The sequence below is a fragment of the Lepisosteus oculatus genome, chromosome 5 (genome assembly GCF_040954835.1).
Source record: "Lepisosteus oculatus isolate fLepOcu1 chromosome 5, fLepOcu1.hap2, whole genome shotgun sequence".
In the NCBI taxonomy this organism is placed as follows: domain Eukaryota; kingdom Metazoa; phylum Chordata; class Actinopteri; order Semionotiformes; family Lepisosteidae; genus Lepisosteus; species Lepisosteus oculatus.
In genome coordinates, this window is record NC_090700.1 from 48,276,191 (window position 1) to 48,292,211 (window position 16,021).

Sequence of the window (16,021 nt, forward strand, 5' to 3'; positions counted from 1 at the left end):
AAAAAGGAAATGAGTTATATATTAAGGGCAATAAAGGGTAAAGAGTAATGTAGCGGATGTGGACCATTCTGTTTCTTTACTGGCAGACGCAGATGGTCGCAGACCTGAGCTTCATCTGCTGATGGCTCCTGGCTTTTGTGAGGGACAGCATCTGCATCGAAGCTGTGTGTTTCTCATTTAAAGCTCCACTGCTGCAAGTACCAGCCCATTCTTAGCTCCACAGCAGAGTCAGTCACAGCTAGACTAACCTGTCTGGGCCAGTCCCAGTGGGATTCTTCACTGCATTTATACCTGTCCTTGTAATAGGCAGGTAATGAGTGGTTAAATATTGCGACCCCTTGAGCGCAGACTCAATCAGTCCATTTTCTGTATCATCATGTATGTCCCAGTGTTCCTCATTTGCTCTTGGCAGGCACTGTGCTGTGGAACAAAACTGCCCTGTTTTGCAAACAGGCAAAAGTCTCTGCCTCAAGCACCGTACTGTACATCAAGAAGCATCCCTACAGTAAGTACCAGCAGTGCTTTTCACATTACTTGTGCTGTCTGAGTAAGTGGCAGTTCTGAGCTCACGCCTGGAGCACTAGTGATGTTTCTCAATAGCAAATATCCTTGATACGTACTTCCTGAAAGGACATACAATCTGCATTGATGCAAATCACCTAAAACATTTCCTCTACAGCTCAATACTTGCAAAGCCACAGGATTGGAAGATACAATGAGGAAACTCTGATGTAAGTAATGATAGTTTCATTTTTAATGGGGGAAAGAGTTAGTGAAAGCAGCTCTTATTCCAAACTCAGGGGATCACACAGCAGGCAGGTAACTGCATCAGACTGGCAAAGAAGGAGCTCTTGCTGCTTCTCAGACACAGAGGACAGACATGATATCCTAGACCACTGTGACGTTATCCCGAAAATTTCCTCCACTGCCACAAATTGCTTCCAGCTTCCCTGGGAGCAGGGGTAGTGGTGGGGGGTTAAACAGAATAAATCTCAGTTAATAAATGTCAGCAAAACCAAACTGACAGAGTGGAAGCAAACTCATACCATGATCAGCCCTGTAAAATGCTGCTTCTCAAACACAGAGCAATGTCTCACTGCACTGGTGTTACTCTTTGGAACAAAGCCCTTTGGAAAGTCATAAAACAAATTAAGAATGTATTACCAGTTCTACTGCCATTAGTGGTGTTTCTAGTGGGAAGACATATATCACCTCTCTCATGAAAAATTGTTGTTAAGGGTTCATGCCTTTATTTGTGTTCTGCAGAAGCTCTTGTGAGAGGATGGCTTCAGACGACCATTATCTACATTTTCTCTGAAAAGAGAAAAACTTCATTTGTCTGGCCAAAACTGAAATTCACACGAGACACTTCCTCTTAGGAGGCAATTCCTAAGAGACCAGGGAGCCTGCTTTTGTTGTGCTTTTATTATGAAGGGAATTTTTTTCAGCGCTACTAGTGTTTCAGGATAAAAGGTTTCGGGAGTTAACAAATCCGAAAGCTGTGCCCGGCGTCCGAAAAGGAGCTGTAACAAATCAAAACAAAACAATCGATCTCCTGCTTCCATTGACTAACGAGCCAAGAAAATGAGCCCTTTTTTTCCGCTGGGCCGCTCTCTCCGAGTCTGGGAGAGTTATCGAGTGACGGTGAGGTATGCGCAGACCGTCTGGCAGAGAGCTGAAACGCCGCCGCCTCAGCAGCAGCAGCAGCAGAGTAACTCGAACAGAGCGGCGGCAGGCCGCCAGCTCTCCCCTCGCCAGCAGACATGCCTGAGAATGACAGCACTGACTCCCGTCCAGGACTTCGTGTGCGGAGACAGGAACAATAGTGAGGTAAGAAGACGGATCGCGCATCTTCCCCCACGGCATTTCCTTAAAAATATTTTTAGATGTTCTGGATTGTACAGGGCCTCATAAATATTTTTCTCATTCTTTTTTTTTTGTGTGCACAAGAGAACGTGTCACATGTCACAATGTGACCGAGGAAGAATGTTTACCGTCGCAACAACGAGAGCAATGACCCAGAGTAACACTGAGAGGCACTGGGGGTTCCTTAACCCTCCCAGTCAAGTACACTGGTGGTACTGCAGTGCAGACCTCAGTCACTGGCTGTGAGCTCAGGTGAAACAAGCCTGCTTTCTCTCATTAAAATACAAAACATGAAATACCACTATACACCTCAGTATCTTCTTTGGTTTCTAACCCTAAGGCTTTTGCAAAACCCTGCCTTCTGGTGTGGAGTTTGAAAAGATGCCCAATCCATCTCAGCATTCTAAGCAATTTGGCGTCTTTCTAAGTGGCAGACACCAAATTGCTGGTAAAAGTTCCCTGACTGACATTTCTGCTCTTATTTGTATTGCCGAGGGGATGAACTCGACGAAAGGGGGGTCCTACCACTTCTGTCCGGCTGCTTCATGTTGCTGCACCGTGTATCCGAACTGGGCCTCCCTGGAGCCCAGGATGATCCTTGGGTGTCTGGTGTCGATATTGAAAGAGTCACAGCCACCTGCAAACAGTAACCATCACAATGCGTTAAACGGGAAAAGCTGCAGGTGAGCCTTACCATGCATTTGTTTAAAACAATTACAGTACACAGCAGAGGATCAGCCCATCAGACCACTGCACCTGCACAAGGCACAGAGAGGCAGGACTACCTGTTTTTGGATTCATTTCACACTTTGTAGCAGAACTGATGAAATAGTCAGGTATAGTATATCACCAGTCTTTATATCCAGAATGAAGGGTATTCTAATTCTGGAGGAAAACAGGATTCTGGGTTATCCATCCCATCCATTTTCTAACCTCTTTATCCAATCCAGGGTGGCAGGAACCTATCCCAGCAAGCAGGGAGCGCAAGGCGGGAAATTCTGGATCGTGCATATTGTAAAGAAAGCTAACTTATGTTTAAACATAAAAAAACAGGTTATTTCAAAATGAATTATTCTCCTTCTGTATCAAAACCAATATAATCCGTGTGCATGTGACATAAGCGCCATCAATTTGTGAAGATTACTGTGCCAGGTGTTGCTTTTCTGCTGTCATTTGCCAAACGCTGGCCTGGAAGAACTCCATTTGTCTTACAACAGATCTCAAGAACACAAGCAAGGTTTCGAGGAGACAAGACCATTTGGTTGCTGGTAGCTAATTGATCCAAAGGTCTCATCCAGCTGTTTCTTGGAACAAGCCAAGGCATCAGCTCCGACAACTGACTGGACAGCCAGTTCCAAACTCCTGCAAAAGGAATGTATTTATCTTTATACCACATAACAGGCCGGGCCACAGCTCAGGATCACGATATTCCCACAGAAGCTACAACACTGTATTCCAAGCTACAACACTGCCGCACCTGCCTACATTGTGGCAAAAATAGGTCATTAAGTAACCACCACCCTAACAGGAAGGTCTGAGCAGCTTTAAATCGAAATTACAGACAGTTTTGCTCTGGCTTGACCGAGTGCTGAGAAATTAAATCTTTCTATAGCAATAGTGGCTCCTTCCCCACCCTTTAGGTAATTCCTACAAACAGCACAAAAAAGTTTCAAGCTTTAAGAAGGTAAGGTATCAAAACTGGGATTGAAATGAGTTGCGAACACTGGTGTTATTCCATACTGGGTTGTGTGGGCAGTGACCTGGTTAGGGTACAGCTTTAAAAATAATGAACAGGCTCTCTCTCTTCCGCAGCTAAGGACACGGAGCCCAGAATCGTCTGTCTGCGCTGTTTACACGGTAGAGCCTGGGAGGGTTAGAGCACGGAGGTTGGTGGCCCATCAGTGATAAAGCCCTGCCTGTTTGCGCACAGAGACTCACAGGTTCTGTTCAGCGGGGACTCAGTCTGTGCTCTTGGCGTGCCGAGGCAGAGTCCGGCCCGTGGACTCAGATCCCCAGGAGCCTGGGCTACTGGTTAGTAAACATGCTACTTTAACACAGGGCAGCCATGCTGGCAAAGGTAACAATGAACGGCTCAATCTCACAGACTGTTCTCCTTTCCTTCTAAGACAAATAGCGGGATCGGGTAAGGGGTCTCGTCAGAAATGCTTCTTCTCTTTTCCCCAGGTTCTTGGAGCAAAGCCAGGAGGATGACAGCAGATTAATGCCTCTCTGTTTGGAGACCTGAAGTCTGAGCTGTGAGCAGCCCTGGACTGTAGTACTACAGTAGTTTGTCTGCACTCTGCCTGTCCTTCAGCTCTCCATCCTTCTGACAGCATGAAGCTCTGTGCAGGATGCAGCTTAGCTCCAGCTAGCCAGGAGGACGAGGAGCTCTTCATGCTGTTTAAATTAAAGTGTTTATCAGTTCAGGTTATTTTGAGAACAGTTTCCTTTTTTTTTGTTGTTGTTGCCAAGCAACCTGAAGTAGTATGGTAATAATCATGACATAAGTTGGCTTTTTCACGTTCAGTTATAAGCACAGGAAGTGCACAGAGCAGATGATGCAGTATTGATTCTGTGTGACTCCTCTTCTTTTGGCAGATTGAGACAGGGCAAAACTGGCCCCCCTCTCTGTCTCTGTCTTTTCTGATCTCTCCGTATCAGTCAGGGCATCAAACATGTGGTAGCGTTTCTTTGGTCCCTATTCTGAATGAGATGTTCAGTGAATTTGGCGTAAAACAAAGGTGATCTAGGATCGGAGCCATCAAACACAACAGATCTGCTCGTGTCAGACGCCCTGTGGAGTGAAATATAGTTTGCTTGTGCCAGAATAGCACAATCCAATGAAACTGGATTCCTGACAAATCTGTTTTGAACCTTATTTTGAAAGGAAAGAAAACTCGGTCTTCCATCAATATTGAAAAAAGGAAGCAAAAAACTGGCCTAGACATTTCCTTAGTTAAAAAAAGAAAAAAAAACAGCTTTAAAAGGAATCGGGCTAATTATATGCAGATCGCTGCTCCTCGCCGTCTGTCAAGCCTCGTGTGTTATTGCTCTGTGAAAAAAACAACATATTTTTCACATCCAGGATCTTTAGAAGATCTGCGCAAGATGAATTCCACAGAGTTTAAAGGGAAACCAAACATGGCACCGTGCCACCTCCAGGTTAGACTAGAGCTCTGCTGAGTGTGCCGATTCTTCAGGGGCCGAGCTCTGATCATGACTGCGCCGAAGAAGAGCCTGTAACAGACGCGCAGCACACACAGTAGCACAACCTATTGAAAAACATCCCCCTGACTGCCTACTCCAGCAAAATCTGCAGAGCCATTCTTAACAATTACTGAAGAAGCCCCCTGTGAGCACGTATTATGGTAAACCACCAAACCATCGAGGTTTTTTCATAGTAAAGTGATATGAAAAGAATGGTGAAAACAAAGGGAAAGCCCAGTGAAAGCAAATGAAAGTACAATGCAAAGAAAAATGCAGGAAAGGTTGTCACATTGCGAATCAGAGGTATGCCCTCATACTTTCACAGGGTTAAATCAATCAGTTAATTAACAATAACGATGTCTGAAGGGGAGTACAGACTGAAACCCTTGCATGACACAATGTTACCATGCAGGGTGCTCGGGCTACACACAGTGTACAGTACCTCCAAAGAAGTCACGCCTCAGCTCTCACAAGGTTTTGATTTTGATTATAATGTGACCGGTGTCACATATATATATTTAGTACAACATGAAACCCAGTATTTGATTTCCTTTGTACACACTGGCCCAGTCCCTCTGTCCTGTGGAGCTGTGGTTGCAGTGCAATCGAATAGATCCTCTGTTCCAGCTTGAACTCATCATCCGGGCAAAGACAGATTGCAAACACAGTCACATTGTTCCAGCTGGGGACAGCAGCGGGCCCTAACAGCAAACCATAGAAATAGAGGAACTCCCAGATGGAGAGCATACAAAAGAATAACAATTGAAGTAAGGAAAAGACAGCAAGCAATGGAAGTCACAGGCTCAGAGCCAAGCCAGGCCACAACAGTGTCATCCAGGAAAAATCGCACAACTGGAAAACTGTACAACAAGCCGCTGCTGCGATTGTGAGGGCCCTGGAAGTCTTCAGACAGAGAAAAGAAGAAAGGTCATCAGGTGCAGACAAGAGTTCTCCCTGCCTCAGTGGATGAAAACGCTTTCTCTCTATAGCCCCGTCATTAAGAGTTAGGTCTTTCCTATGACGCAGGGCCCTCCGGTTCACCTGATGTCCAACAGAATTAACACAGAAAAGGCACAAACGCCTAGGCAGCAACTCACAGGAGAGCAAGGAAACACCACGACGTTTTGCTCTGCATGAAACTGTTATTATTCTGTTACTGCACACCTGAAAAAAAAAATTACATAAGAATGTGTGCATATACTTGCCCTGACACAGAAACAGCTGACAGGAACGCAGGTACAGTAGCTTGCTCATCACACCAGCATTGATGTACAGTAGACTCCTGAACATTGGGGTGATAATCAGACCTTGGGGACACTGAGGGACCCCTTTCTAGGGTGCCTGCTACTGTATGTCTGGAGGCTGCTTGCCCAGATGGAAGCAAATATAAACAGCACACGCTTTTTTCAGAGCTTTGCATTCCTGCTTCCGACAAGTGATTCATTTTTTCTCCTAATTTAGCCTATGTTTATTGAAGCCACATTGAGCAGGTCCTCAATAATTTCCCTCATGGGGCTGACATCATTGGATTCTGGGGTTCAGTCATTGAACTGATCCCCGCGCAGTGGGGTCAGGGGTCAGGGGTCAGGGAAACCAGAACATTGCCCCCACCTTGGCTTGAGAGAGATTAGAATATTCACAACTTTAGCTGCTTTAAGTCTTCTCTGTTTCAATACAGAGGTCTTACAAGATATTTCAGCTGCAATTGTCCTGGATACTCCTAATTTTCTTGGTGTTAAAAATGAAAGTTAGGTTTTTTTTTCCATTTTTTAAACACGCTGCGATAAAAAAAGATTCCGATCATTTATTGGTAACAAACATGGAAATCTATGAAAAAAAAAACACATTCAATTTTGCCCCTTTTAAAAATAATCTAGTACATTTAAGATATTGTGGGAATTCGCTGAATAGCTTTCTCATTTTTGAAGGGAATTAGAAATCTTTCCCATATGTGTTTTATCATTTTTCCGAGTGCCAACTTGAAGCGCACATAAACACAACTGACTCATTCCGGACTCTTTGATGACTCTCTGCGCTTGCTGCATAAAAACACACTCTGCCCCAGATAAAATCCAAGAACAGCTTTGGTTTCTGCTGAAAAAAAAAAAGAAAGGAAATTATGGAAGTGCTCCAGTTTCCATTTAAAAAACCTAACGTGGCAGAGCGATTTAATATTCCCAACAATCTCAGCACACGAGACAGGGCCAGGAGCTCGCAGGGCCTTCCTTCGCCGATCCCTCTGCCCAGATAAATAAGCCTGCAGCCCCGGCGGCAGCCAGAGGCTCACAGCTTGGCCACGTGTCAACCTGCAGGAGCAACTTCCAGAGCGGGGCTTCCTCTCAGCAGGCCGGTGGGACCCAGGCGAGCTCCGAGCTGGCTGGAGGGGGAAGCCAGGGCGGGCCAGGCACGGAGGTGGCAGGAGGGCGCTTGCGTGTCTGCACGCCTCGTTGCATTTTGCTCGGCAAAGCCATACGAGAAATTGAGTGAGAAAGAATAAATATTGGAACACGCACACCCCTGGTGCTGCTCCAGTGAGGCAGGATACATACAGAGGGCTGATGACCAACATGCCCTAGTCTTTCTGGTAAATAACACACATGCCCGCAAAGCTGTCATGCTCTAACAAAAAATGCCCTTTTTTAATCCATGACAATGAAAACTTGTTTTAAAACAGATTAGATTTGCGTGCTTTCATATTGCCCCAAATTACTGAATCTACAATGGAGGAACTTTGAGGAAAATCACACAATTGCTCTGGTTTTAGTCTATGCATGATCCCCACATTGATCACTATAAGACTGGAATCCATCTAAAAAAATGGATGGTTATATACTGTATGATAATTCTGCTGTGACAAAGAAAAGCTCTATGGAATATCTACCAAGCAAATAGTGTGGCAGCTTAACTAATTATACCGTGCTCCATGGTTAATTTATCTTAGCTTCTACTGTAGTTCCTTAAAGTGCTGTGGCTATGCCTTTCACTATGGGACTCCTCTGAAGAAAGGGTACTGGTTTGTTCCAGGGGGCTTGTGTTGAGCAAACCTCACTGGAGCAAAGGAGATGAAGATCCGTCTTTGAAGTGTGTGTTTTAGCTGCTGCCTCTGTATGTACAGTATGTTGTTCAGAACACATGGCAGTGACCACACGACATGACAGCACTGCACTGCACTATGGGCTGAATCACTTTCATAGTGCACCTGCAGAACAGGGGAATGATGGCAGCACACCCTGACCGTAAGACTGCCAATCAGTGCTGCCAGGGCACTGCCAGCCTTTGAAATGTGGATCAAAGCAATCATTGGCTCCATTTTCACTTCAGTGGGTCTTCGGTGTTTCACATTGGGTAACACTAGATTTTCACAGAAGAGTGTTTACAGTTACAGGCAAGCTACTCCAAAGGTAATGGGGTCTTCCAGCCATGTGGCAGCATCTCTGGCTTGTACAGCTCTGTTGCTTTTTTTGAGCTCGGCCACACTGTTAATGGCAAATGTTAACATTTTTTTCTCACATCATTAATTCACAAACAATGATCCTGAGTAACCAGACTCTTAAACTGGGGCTGCGTTTCCTGGCAGTGATGATTCGAATGCTTTGAAGTGCAGGATTCCATAAAGCAGCTACTAAGCAGTGACGATTTCCGACAGACATACCAGTGCGCTGAGTAAGGCAGAGAAAGGTGCTCTATCAATTAGTGGAAGATAAATTGACTTCCGCTCAAATCAGACAGCAGAGGAAATGCAAAATTCCATATTGAAATAACCTGTTTCAAGCCTAAGATTTAATCTCTCTTGAGCTGAGCTAATTGAGCTTTTTCCTCGTCAGAGCCAAGGTTTTTGAAAACCACGGCCACAAAATCCATCTGTACTCACAACGAGAAAATTGCCCAGACTTGCATTCAGTTGTGAATTTTAAGTAAAATAGCCTGGTGATTATTCTCCCAAATAACATGAAAACATTTTTCCAAAATACTTCAGCTACTGTATTAGCAGTTATCTGATGTCAGATACTGGAGGTTGCTGGGAGATTTTAATTATTCCAGCATTGCCGTTTCTGTCTCTCTGGCACATAGCCCCTCCAGCAGGACTGACACATAGACAGGCTGGGGAGAATCTGTGCTGATCGCTGAGTGCTAGAACTTCACAGGGCAAGAGCAATGCACCCGTCCCAACACAGAACGTCTTGAATGATGAGCTTTTCTTCTCAAGAACTGTCTGTACATCTTTGCAGAAAGATTGGTATTTCTTGCCAACAACAACAAAATGATTTCCGGTTTATCTTATAAGACACAGAAATGCTTTAAAACAACCAGCAATTCAGAACGCGTGAGCAAATTATTTTGGACACACACAGAGGACTCATGATCATGGCTATCCAAGTAGTCTCGAGAGCCAAACTTGCTAGAGGCAGGTGCAACACTTGACCCCCCACATTCAAGCACAGTTAAAACCTGCAGTTAATACAGTGGAGTGAAAAAGGCTCCTTTAACACTAACATGCATGATGCATGGGAAGCCACAACAGTCTCGGCTTCTGTCTCAATTAAAATAACATATTTAAAGCATTGTTAAAAATGACAGAGAAGGAAATTGATGAAGGAACATCGAGGTTAAGCTAACTGAATGAGGGAGACAAAATCATTGTAAAACTGTAAAACTGCCTTGCAGGTTTACCCTAAGGATGAGTCAAATGTGACATTCAGGCTGACAGAGTATCCCAGCTGACACATGTGGAGCGAGGTTGGCAAAGATTAAAGGACTCTGCAAACGCCCTAATCTGCAGCTCCTGGAAATTCAGAGCCAATTGACTGAGGTGCTGTAGCTGAGCGGTTAACACCTTCTCTGGCTGCGAACTGCACAGGTCCTTTCTGAGAGGCTTCAAAACTACAGTTTGAATATTCTGCTGGAATATTGTTTGTAGGACAGTATCCTTCTAAGAATGAGATCCCTCTTTGCTACTTCCCTCACCACCACCATGCAACATTAAATTTAAAAACACATCATTCCAGACTAGCTCCTCAAAAACCACGCTCGCAAAAATGCAAATTTATCATAAGATGCATATTTTTTTTAAACTGTTCAATCCGAGCCATTGCAGACTTCCAGAGTGCATTCATCTTGTGCTGCAAAACCATAAGCCTGGAACAGAGAGCTGGCATGAAAATACATATGAAAACTTTTCTCAAGTTTTTTTTTTCCTATGTCTTGGTAGTGTAACTTTTTATCACAGCATTCTTGTCTTGGCATTTGCCAGGCAGATGTACTGTATGTTCCCCCCAGCAGGAACTGTGAAATAATCAGAGCTCTTTTCTGGGATTGCCTGTCTGCTGAATCTAAGCTGCCAGAGTGCTGCACAGGTCTCAGAGAGACAGTCGGAGCCCCAGGCACAGCCCAGGCTTACCTGGCAGGAAGGTCCAGGCCCAGAGGAGCAGGATGCCGGAGTAGTCCATGTGAGAGGGGTACAGTGTTAATCAGTCGGGAGCTGAGGCAGAGGGCCAGTCCCAGCACTGCTCACTTAAAGATCCTGCACTTATTGACTTCACTGTTACTCAAAGGCTCACTATATCAGGGGGAAGTAGGAGGGACTATGGCAGAGTTGAGGAGGTGCATACACTGCCCTGCATCAGCACACACACACAGCCCTTTAAAAGCACATGGGCTTCTTAAAAAGAGGGGAAAGGGCCACGGATTGATGAGGAAGACATTAAAAAACATAAAGGCAAACAAAACTAGCAAACACCCAGATCTTGGCAGACTTTAAAGACACTTTAATGGAGCACCAGAACTTTTATCTTTTATTGCCCTCAGCATTATTACGGATACACAGCACAGATTTTTGTTGGATCTGTTTTATATAACTGGTTGCTGTACTTCAGTTTAAGTGGTAAAGTGCTTTCACAAACCGGGGGCGAATGATGCTAGTTGGATGGGGTGAGGCTGGGGGAGGGGGTCAGTTCCTTTCAATTAGCTCAGCTTAAAAATGAAACTGCTGGCTGAGCCAAAAAAAACCTGCGTCGTGCTGGAGTGGGAAGGTAGGCGTTCGACCGGAGAATCACAGAAGGCTTCTGAGGTCAAAGAAGGGCTGTGCTGCAATAAAGAGAAGAAGCTGTGAATCACGAAGGTTCAGGGAAGTAGACAGACTATCGACAGGCTTTGAATTGGGACCATTTATCAGCTTGAAACCCCAGTCACCATGTTGAAACGAAAAGGGAAGATGAGAAGATGAGGAGAGACCCCAGCCAGGGCATCTACATTACTCTGCTGGTAAAGGTGCTCCCAGAGTGTAGGCTGAGCTGAGCTCTGTGGGTTCGAAACTGGGACATGTTGCTAGGCGAGTGAGGGTAGGGTAGGGTGGGAAAAGTCAGCCAGGGCTCTCTGGGGTCTCGGCAGGCTTCAGCACGATGACACTGTGACTTGCCATAGTAAAAGGGTACTAGGGCTGTTCGAAATTACCTTTACAAATATGTTTTGTGGGAAAACGTCAAACCCAGGTATCATTGTCTGCTGTGAACCCAAAAAACAAAGGGAACTTTCACAGCTGAAGAGTGAGTGCAAGTCACAAGGTAAACTGTGAAAAGGTCATCTAAAATCTTATACTATAATATGAGCACATAATAAGGGACAGCCTTACTCAGCCTTTTTGTGGACTAAACCACTCAGGCACTAATCCAAGAGAAGGGCAGCCCCACCCCACCTCTCCAGCCTGCACCTACTGAAGTTGAAGGTTCAGTTTCCCCATGAAAATGTTCTGAAGTCTAAATGGTTGTACGGTAGGATTTGATTCTCACTATGCTAAGCTGCGATAGTACCACCCTCCCATGCTAAAAAGACGGAGAAGGTCCAGAAGTATGGGAATCATTCCAGGGCTCTAGGAGATTCAGTGTTTTCATCCTCGGGAAAAGACGGACAGAGCAGAGGTTTGAATGCGGTTTACAAAAGGGGAATTCACGAGGTTGACACTTGCAGTATTTTCGAATGACGTTCAAGGGGGAAAAAATATCCGGTTTTAAACCAGTACTCAAAAACGGAGAAAAGCTTCAAAGGCCCTGAGGAGAGTGACCTGGCAGGCCCTCAGCCCTTCCAGACCTGGGCTTGATGCTTTGATTTTGAGTCTTGGTGTGAAAACGAACAGCTGTGATAGGCTGAATGGCCTGTTCCTATCAATACCTTTTCTCCTGTTCCTGTGGCAAGGGCCGTGACACACCCCAAGGATAATGAGCTCAACGTTTTACTTCATAAACATCCAAATCTCCTCACTGAACAGCTCTGTTAAGCAAGACTACCAAGCTTTCACGGTACACTGCTGGAATATTGCGTCTCATCAAAATGTAATTAAATAGCCCTTACTGCTTCTACATTTCACTCAATTATAAAACCCCTTTGTGTCAAAGCTCCTGGAGGGAGAGAGGGAGGATCTTGAATCAATTATGCCTGCATATTCCTGTTTCAGATCCACATTGGAAATCCATGCCTCTATAATCCCTTTCCACACTCCGTCTCAAGATGAGATTTCCACATGAATGGTAACAGTGTGCTGCAGCTTTCTTGGATTCGTGTGAATCCCCAAGAATCGTTAACATTCTTATAATAATCTTCTGGAATTCATTACCAAATCCAAAACTCAAACCATTCGCATTGCATTGAATGTAAGGCGGTCCAAAATGGTCTTCATATAGTCAAAATAATTTACTGGCACTGTAATAAATATGCTTATTATTTTATTCATACCAGATCTTCAAAATTATATATGCTGTACAGTACATACTGTTGCAGTTAATGGGGCAGCTGCTTTTCAGCTGGGATTACTGTAGCTTGTTTACACTTCCCATCTTGATTGCCTTATTTTGAAGATTTGGAATAATGGATATTATTTTCCTGTGTTTAAACAGCTGTCAACTTGGACCTGAGACACATGAATAGGGCAAATGGTGCAGATAACCAAAATTAGTCCTAATAATTTACTCAGGTTAGACAAAGTCAACCTTAGATCATTAAAATAGCTATATTAAAACATGAATATTTAAAACTGACCAGAACATTCTGAGTGAGGTCTTTAAGGCAGCTTCCATTGGAATGGACACAGATACTGTACAAGTGAGAACAGGAGACAGGAAGCAGGACAAAGGCTTGTGTCTTGATAGAATGCCTCTTTCCAATTAGACTTAAAACCAGATTCTGTCAAGGTAATCAGAAGGCTGAGTGATTACTGGTCTGTGAACTTTATTAGAGAGCTTGCTGTTTTATTTGTAAATTATGATTTCCTTCACTGTGAAATCTGCAGGCTAAATATGTCTCCCCTGTTTTAGGAATGTCTTTATTTAGGACAGGGAAGTTTGTTCCCTTTCATTAGTTAGCACCTGTATAGACAGAGAGATTCCTAATAGGGAATAGTAGGATCCATGTTACTTGGACATAGGTTCTCTCTGTGGTTTTGTTGTCTATAAATTATAAGTCTAGAACTATGGATTTCAATAACAAAAAAGCAGGGCTGTGATACTCACTGACCTTTTAATTCCAATATAGGTTAGTATTGCATCACAGTAAATATTTGTTATAGGCTTTTTTGTTCCTCTATTATCAAGATGTTCCAGAACACTCTCAGCAATCCCTGATGTTAGGGGGTGTAATTATTAATCTTTCTTATTTGCTTGCATAGCAAACTGGGGTCAGGACCTGATACTAGATTTTATCACACCCCCAACCTGTAATAATGTCTTGCACTGAAGCATCATGGGAAGACCTGTGCTTATCTTCTAACATCCATCTATCCATTTTCTAACCACTTCATCGAATTCAGGGTCATGGGTAACCCAGAGCTTATCCCAGCAAGCAACAGGCACAAGGCAGGATACACCCTGGACAGGACGCCACGGGGCAGACACACACACGCTCACACCACGGCCAAGTTTCCCAGAAAGCATTTAACTTACCACTGTGTCTTTGGATTGTGGGAGGAAACCAGAGTACCAGCAGGACACCTACACAAGCACAGGGAGAACATAGAAAACTCCACACAGCTACCACCCCAGTAACTGAACCCAGGGCTCCAGCACTGGGGGGGCTGTAATGCTGACCACTGCGCCATTACTACAACATTATCTGCTAACAACAAGACCCGATTCTTTAATCTTCAGTCTTTTCTTGAATTACTGAATTTCAGTTCTTACTGGGATGGAATGACAACAAAAACATGTCGCTAGAACACCACGCTCTGGATTCTTACCCAGTGCTCAGTAAAAAATACTCAATATTACTGCAGCAATGTTCTGTGTTTTGAACGAAATCGGCCAACAGGCACAGTCATGCTCTCTTGAAAAATCTTCGTCCTATTTCTGTTTTATTTAAAATAAAGCTAAATCATTTTGTGCTTTTAAAAAAACATCTTTTAACGATAAAGCTTTCTTTCTCAATTTCTAGAAAGAGGGGGAAAATCAAAGCCATGCACAATCCCAGGTCTCGACAGGTGGATTGTAAGCATTCTGTCTGGGCCTTCAAACAGCCTAATGAGTAAACCAGCAGCACAGACCTGAACACTTTCCATCTCCCAAGCAAGCGTCTGACCCACATCGAGAACTGGATTAACAAATTCAGCAGGTGTCCCCGAGACCTGCCAGACAAGAAACAGAAGACAACCAGAACACATTGTCACACAGGTCTTTCTGAACTGTTGAAGGCACGACTTCTACCAGCGTTAGGGTCCCAGCTCCATAACCCAAGAATCTGCTCTCAGCCCTTTCGTAGCAAACAACATGACAAATGACAAGTAAGCCTGAGGTCTATAATTAACATGAAGGGCCTTTCTCTGATGGAGGATTGCTGCCAAGGCAGAACAGGAGCTGCTCCAGTCAGTATTTCCAGACACAAGATTGTTCCGCTAGACGCTGTTCTGCTGACCAAAATTGCTGTGTTGATGTTTAATTCACAGTACAGATCAGAAACAAAAAAAATGGGGGAAAAAGAGAACCCTCTGAGGAGTATGAGAAGTTCTGCTGGTTTTGGAGTTTTGGAAATTTAATTCTTTCCCTTCAGAAGCCCAGGATAGATGAAGCCCCCCTGGAGCTCCCTGTTCAGCCTGAAATCAATATCCCCTCCTCTGCTCTCTGGGCCTGAGAATTGGAGCTGTGTTTACATGGTGTCCTCGGGGCACAGTTAAACCGTGTAGTGACTGCGAGCAATTACTGCCATAACCCAAATCTCCATTAAATTACCTGCAGAATTGTTCGACTGCCAGCCAAACTCCAACCTATCATGTGTGTAGAACATAGCTACTGCCAGAAGACAGAAAGTTAGGTACCCACGTGCCGGATCGAGGACTTCAACACCTGACTTCTCAAACAGAGATAAATCTACAAATACCAGACTAGTTATAGAAGGAAGCATTCCAGGTGCAAACTGGTTTTGGCCCATTTCTGATTCTAGCTAACGGTAAAACTCTAAGTCTAACTAGGGAAATATACGTGATAAGGTGACAAGACAGAAACATCCAGTATCTGTATCTGGTGCTGTGTTTATGCACAAGCCTGTGGCTTGTAAAACCAGAAACAGATCGAACTTCTATGGGACATGGACTGGACCCCTTTCCCTGAAGGGCCAGTAGGGCAATGGCATCTCCGGTCCCGTTCCAACAGGGCTCCCAGTCCACAGCACAGCCAGTCTGGCTCGTGCTGGGACCCCCCCGCGTCGGCCCTGTTAAGGCCACAGCCAGTGATGTCGCTCCTGTGGAATGGGAAAGAAACCACGTTTTCTGAAAGGGGAATCATTTTTCCTCCCCTCTGCAGAAAGCCTTTCCACAGGACAACATTAACTTTAATTTCTGGCAGGACTAAGCAATGCAATCGCTGTGTTCGCTTCCCTCAGTAACTTCAGTAGCTAATTTTATTAAAGTACAGGAGAGAGTAACACTGGTTATAAACCCCCGATGACAAGTGTGCGCAATAACACAAGCAATGGA

General features: G+C 44.5%; 1 protein-coding gene and 1 long non-coding RNA gene across 7 annotated transcripts in view; one reads left to right on the top strand and one right to left on the bottom strand.

Annotated features, from left to right (window-relative positions):
- The window catches only part of itga11a (integrin, alpha 11a), a 59,691-nt gene extending 44,807 nt beyond the window's left edge, over nucleotides 1-14,884 (bottom strand). The window contains exons 1-4 of one of the 5 annotated variants that reach the window (XM_069190582.1): nucleotides 14,597-14,884; nucleotides 14,001-14,048; nucleotides 10,472-11,157; nucleotides 2,392-2,503 (exon numbers count right to left, since the gene is read on the bottom strand). In XM_069190582.1, coding sequence (XP_069046683.1) covers nucleotides 2,392-2,503; nucleotides 10,472-10,520 — 161 coding nt within the window. In that variant the 5' untranslated portion in view covers nucleotides 10,521-11,157; nucleotides 14,001-14,048; nucleotides 14,597-14,884. Of the gene's footprint in view, nucleotides 1-2,391; nucleotides 2,504-10,471; nucleotides 12,963-14,000 lie in introns of those variants that run through there. The other 4 variants (XM_069190578.1, XM_069190581.1, XM_069190579.1 and 1 more) reach the window with 4 other exon arrangements.
- On the top strand, nucleotides 1,315-4,297 carry LOC138239231 (uncharacterized). 2 transcript variants are annotated; one of them, XR_011189709.1, is made up of 4 exons: nucleotides 1,315-1,830; nucleotides 1,951-2,549; nucleotides 3,679-3,897; nucleotides 4,051-4,297. It is a non-coding gene; the product is annotated as an uncharacterized lncRNA (long non-coding RNA). The 2 variants fall into 2 exon arrangements; XR_011189708.1 differs by having other exon boundaries at nucleotides 1,335-1,830; nucleotides 2,362-2,549.
- Nucleotides 14,885-16,021: the final 1,137 nt, after the last annotated feature.